The following is a 5,666-nucleotide window of genomic DNA, read 5'->3' as shown; positions in this document are numbered from 1 at the left end:
CCGCACAACAACAACAACAACAACAATGAAAAAAAACCGGCACTTGTGCAGCTTGACTACAATCGACAGCAACGGATATATATTAACTATTAACTGTTTTTATAGATGTGTGACGTAGTATCCATCTTTCAAGTTTGGCAGAGTATGGCAGAGTAACACCCTACTGTATAGAATGTATTTAAATGAAGGAATAGAAATGCAATCAGATAATACTGAGGGAAAAATATTAACTAAACATATCAATTACAGAGTTTTTGAAAAACATCACAAATATCTCGAAAGATAAAATAAAATAATAAAAATGGGCTGGTGAAATAACTAAATAAAAATGAAAATTCACTGAATTTGTATGAATTTGTAATCAATGACGGAGATTCTAGCTCAAACAATAGAAATATTTAAGTACCTAACATCTAATGTGACTATGTCGTAATGCGACAACGTAACGACCCTTGCAATACTCCTAAATTTTTTCAGGCGGTTTGTAGTCACTTGATTTACTTGTGTACTTTTAAATAAAATAAGATGGCAAACAATATATGAAAATTTATTTGTAAATTGAAACAACAAAAAAATTACCAATTAATATTATACCTAGACAAAGCGAAAAGTGAATCAAAAATGAAATGGTTTAAAATAGTATTCGATCTTACTTCGTCCTGAAGTGGGGTAAAATGTCCATCAGCATAAGTTGGAATACCGAAAGACCCAGTTTGTCTAAGACGACTGAATGTCGTTGAAAATGTTTCCTTTGCTGATAGTCTGCGATGAGGAAATCTTACTGCATATTCACGGCGAGCCGCCGTGGCATTTCCATCACAAAAACCATATACAAAGACCATATCAGCATATTCATTGTTCGAAAATATGGACGGCATTATTAAATTTATTTTTATTATTAGTTTAGATAATGGATAATGGATAATTTATGCAACAATTCGGAACATAACATTTAAATGTAAAATTAACATTGCTTGACAGCAGCCTACTCGAAAATTTTTGTTGAGGTTCATTTTAAAGTTTATCAACAGAATCCAGAAACACCCTTCCCAAAAATCAATTTTGCCATGGAACTAAGAATTTGGAAAAAAAGTGAATGTACACTTGTCAATAACAAACTGTTCTATCTAAAAACAGCATCATTTTTTATTTTCAGTAGGGCCGTATTGATTTTTTTTATGATTTAATGAGTCCGAGTCCCCATAACTCCGCCACTTGTTGCTTACGGGACTTCTACTACTATGAAAAAATGGTATCTTATAAGAAGATGTGCCATGCCAAATTTGGCTTAACTAGTCTTCTTCATTTAGAAGTTATTTAAAAAATTCGAATATTTTTTGAAAATCTTTAACGCCCTATATTTCGAAAATGAAGCGTCTCTGGAAAAAAATTATACTTGATTTTTTTTTTATTTTATTATGAGGAATATCTCCTTAAAGTTTGTCGACTTAATCCTGAAACACCCTGTATAATCTGCGATCAATAAATCGAAACTAATTCTCAAACTGTTCGTTCCACACAAAAATTATTATAAATTCTTTATTTCAAACACAAGTAGATGTACACGTAATTAGTCCAACCAAATTACACTTGGAAAAAAACTTTTCTAAGTAGAAACGGTAATAAACCTAAAAAAAATAAGTGCGTGAGCAGGGGTGACGGAGGATTGAATTAAGGGGATGAAAAGTTGTGAAATATTGTATCATTGGGATTTCTGGCGAAAGTTGATGTCAAACAAAAAAGTATCTAATGCAAAAGTTGTAGATTATGCAAAAATCTACAATTTTTGTAAGGGTCACTTTTTACGATAACCTCAAAATTTCCGAGAAAAATGCGAAAAAAAATTCTGATTTTTCGTTTTTTATTTCTCATTTCCGCAAAATTAACTTAATTTTGACATAACTTGGTGAAAGTATACCTTTCTGTCTTAAATAACCACAATTTTTTTAAATAAAAAATCAAGAAGTTTCCGAGATATTCATTTTTTCCGGTCTGACATATTTTTTCAAAGAAAAATGGTAATTAGGAAAATCATCGTACAGAATTATGCCGGTGATCATTTTTTTCGTTTTCGCACATACTTTTTGGTGAAATAAAAAAATCTGTAATCACAGTTCAAAAACATGCTCAATAATGCAAAAAAAATGACGCAACAATGAATTTTTCAGTAATTGTTGATAATTTGTTTAAATTAAAAAAAATTCAAAAACCGATTACTTACACCATTCAATTATACGGAAAAAAATACAAAAAAAACTGCCTCATTGTTTAACCCAAAATTTAATTTTTGTACAGTATTCTTATAAACTATAATAAAGTCGAATAGTAAATAAATAAAATAAATAATAATTTTTTTCCGTAGGATCCATTGGTGTACATATTTTTTTTTAAATTTGAATTGAATGAATTTTTCACAACTTTTTAACCCCCCAAATTATCCCTCCGCCACCCCTGCCCACACATTTATTTTTTTTTCGTTTGTTATAAGCCCCTTTACCATTTCCACTAGTCCAACTAAAAATTTTCTTTTTTTTTCCCTCTAAACGAGTCATTTCTATCGATCTAAATATAGTTATTAAAAGTTCAGAAAATTCAGTGGAGTATAAATTTGTTCCTTACTATCAGAAAATTTGAAATTTCTACATCAATATTTTTTATATTCTTAATAATTATTATTTTAGACTAAAAAAATAACCACTCGATTATACTCATATTTTTCTCTTGAAATACAATTGCAGATTACACGGACGTACAGAATTTTCAAAATATGTACCTACTCAATAGCTTAGAAATTCTTGAATTGTAAACAAATTCGGTAAATATTTACCTTTATATAGTTAAGCTTTCAACTACAAAGCCCAACAAAAGTTTTATTAATCTATGATAAACGACCTTCGAGGTATTTGTATATCTGTGATGTTTTTTCAAAATTAACCATTCCGTAATTTGCAAATGAAGCACTTTGGACTAAGGTATATTTGACCCAATTAACATATTTTGCTGTCAAGGTTATATGATAGCATTTGTGCTCCATCGAAAACTACTGAACATGGCAGGTCAAACGTCAACCAACTGACAATTTTTTTTTAGTAGTGGCCTGTGCTACATTTGGCATGTTGTCAAACAGTATCAATACCGCACAACAACAACAACAACAACAATGAAAAAAAACCGGCACTTGTGCAGCTTGACTACAATCGACAGCAACGGTCTGCCTAGACTTGCCCCCAACGTAAAGTGGTACAGAAAACTGGCAAGGAACGTCTGGAAACTCTTTCTTGTAAACTCAAACCACTTCATGTGCAAAAGACTATTCCGCAACAAATCATCAATACTGGCAGAGAAGAGAAGACACGCCAACAGCCCCTATTTCTTAGTTATACACCCCCTGAGCCTGCTCTACTCAATTTTGGAGGTGATGTTTTTCGTTATGTGGATGTACGCCTTTGTATGCGAGTCTATGTTGATGATGGACTTTCACAATATACACTTAGGTTTCGAGCTGGTGCATTACAACATAGTAATCCCTTCCCGAGTGATTTTGGTAGCACTGCTCTTCAACGCCGGGTACATCGACAACAAATCCAAAGAGATAGTCATTCAACCCCGGATAATTATCTGCAGGTATTTAAAGACATATTTCTTTTTCGATTTCCTCACCACGTACTGGTTATTTTTAATTGTAAAGCTTATGATAAGGAATAAGATTCTAGTAGGTTCTCAAATATTCATTTTTAGATGTGAGGAAGGTTCAGAAATAGTATGCTTGTCAGCTTGCTGCGTCAGGATTTACACCATGTTAAACTTCATGGAGAATACGCTCAGCAATTTGGGATTGGGTAAAATCACGAGATTTGTCTTACTCTGTTTGGTAAAAACCTTTCTCTATATTCACATTTTCGCCTGCCTTGTATTCTTTGTACCGTACTTGATCTATGCGAACAAATTCCCACCTGAGTCGTGGTTAAGTCATGCTAAAACAGAACAGTTCACTAGTTTCTTCCAGTTGTACTTCGAATGTTTTCTTGTAGCCTCCTCTTACTTCTTCGGCGTATCCGAAAGACACGCCATTACATTGTTCTCAGAACAGATATGCATGGTTTTAATATCTTTCGTAGGAAGATTGTACACTCTCTTTCTCTTAGCCGACGTTTTGAACATGCTGGGCATAGCTGGGGTCTCAGAAAGCAAATACGAAAGACAGATGTCAGTTTTACACCAATACATGGCCGCGAAAAATTTGCCTGAGGGCTTGAGGCGCAGGATGCTTAAATATTTCGAGTTCAAACATCAAGGGCGCTTCTTTAAGGAAAATGAGATCATAGACAGTCTTTCCGAAACTCTAAGAACAGAGCTATTTCTGTTTGCTGCAAACAAGTTGATCCGCAAAGTAGATGTGTTTAGAAAGCTACCCACTTCGACACTTGGCGCCATCATAGCGATGATGAAGTCTGAAATTTACTCCCCTGGAGACGTCATCGTGAAATGCGGGGCGGAACTGAATGACCTCTTCTTCATATCCAGCGGCACCGTGGCTGTCGTCAACAAGAGAGGTGTTGAACTTTGTCACTTGGAGGATGGTGAAGACTTTGCTACGAGTTCATTTATTATGCAGCGACAGCTTTATGCCGTGACGGCGGTGGAAACCACGGAAGTTTTTTTTATGGACAAGAACGAGTTTTTGAAATTTTTAGAACCCCATCCCGAAGTTAAAGCTGAATTTTATCGATCGTACCAGGAGAAACTTGCCAAGTTAAAAGTTTTGGAAAATACAGCTACTGCAGACTCGATAGATTTAATGTCGGAACTTCAGAAGGGACACATACTGGAGAAGCTTACCAGACGACCAAGAGTCAAAGCAAACTGATGGTAACATTTTTGTGAATTTACTGTAGGTATAAGTAAGACTAGCATTAGATTGTAATTAAAGCTGTGTTGTTTATTGTAAATAAATGTTATGAGTTATTTGCAGTGCTTTTAACTATTTATCTGTATACGACTGAAATGTATTCTAAGTTCATGTTATAACTTCCGGAGGTTGTTCCTTGGATTAAAAAACTTAATGATTTATTCAAATATCTTTGAAATCGTTTGACTTAGATTGATGAAATTTGGATTGATAAAATAGTATGAAAGCAAGAAAACAGGTTTTTAGTATTCTGTGGTAACAGAATTTAGACGCCATTGAGTATATGGAAAATTAGACAAAAGCATTGAAGCTGCTTTTGAGTTATAATTTTTTAAATTTTAAATTAGCTTATCACATAGTTAATAACTTAAAACACAAAATGCCACAAAAAATGTGCTTATAATCATTTTTTGTTTGAAATGGAGTTATGAATACTACTCGAATACAACCATATGGAACGGTAAAATAATTCATTATCATGTATATTATTTGAAGAGTACCAAAAGTGCATAGTCATTCACATAACATTCTATACCCTTACATTTTTGCCTTTCTATCTAAGGAAATGGTAAAGACCAAAGTTTTACGAAACTTTCTTTCGATATCAAAAAGATATAAAAAAAACAATTTAATGTTGCATTTCAGAGGGTATGCCAGTCAAAATAACAAAGAGGACTCTTTATTCAGTTCAAGGTTTCGAGCACTTTATTGTCTCTACCTCAGGAACTCTATAAAAGATTTAGATTTAAGTTGACAA

The 5,666-nt window shown here is 33.3% G+C and overlaps 1 protein-coding gene across 1 annotated transcript; it reads left to right on the top strand.

The window, feature by feature from the left end:
- The first annotated feature begins 3,160 nt into the window (after positions 1-3,160).
- LOC108916425 (potassium/sodium hyperpolarization-activated cyclic nucleotide-gated channel 1-like) lies at positions 3,161-4,867 on the top strand. The gene has a single exon (XM_018722675.1). The coding sequence runs from the start codon at positions 3,161-3,163 to the stop codon at positions 4,865-4,867; it is 1,707 nt and encodes a 568-aa protein (XP_018578191.1).
- Positions 4,868-5,666: the final 799 nt, after the last annotated feature.

This window comes from Anoplophora glabripennis, unplaced genomic scaffold (genome assembly GCF_000390285.2).
Source record: "Anoplophora glabripennis isolate ALB-LARVAE unplaced genomic scaffold, Agla_2.0 scaffold1860, whole genome shotgun sequence".
Lineage (NCBI taxonomy): Eukaryota > Metazoa > Arthropoda > Insecta > Coleoptera > Cerambycidae > Anoplophora > Anoplophora glabripennis.
Note: the sequence above shows the minus strand (reverse complement) of the source record. Positions and strands in the feature narration are given on the sequence as shown.

What these genes read in the sequence shown, in the direction of transcription:
- LOC108916425 (XM_018722675.1), top strand. Translation starts at nt 3,161, where the DNA reads ATGAAAAAAAACCGGCACTTGTGCAGCTTGACTACAATCGACAGCAAC.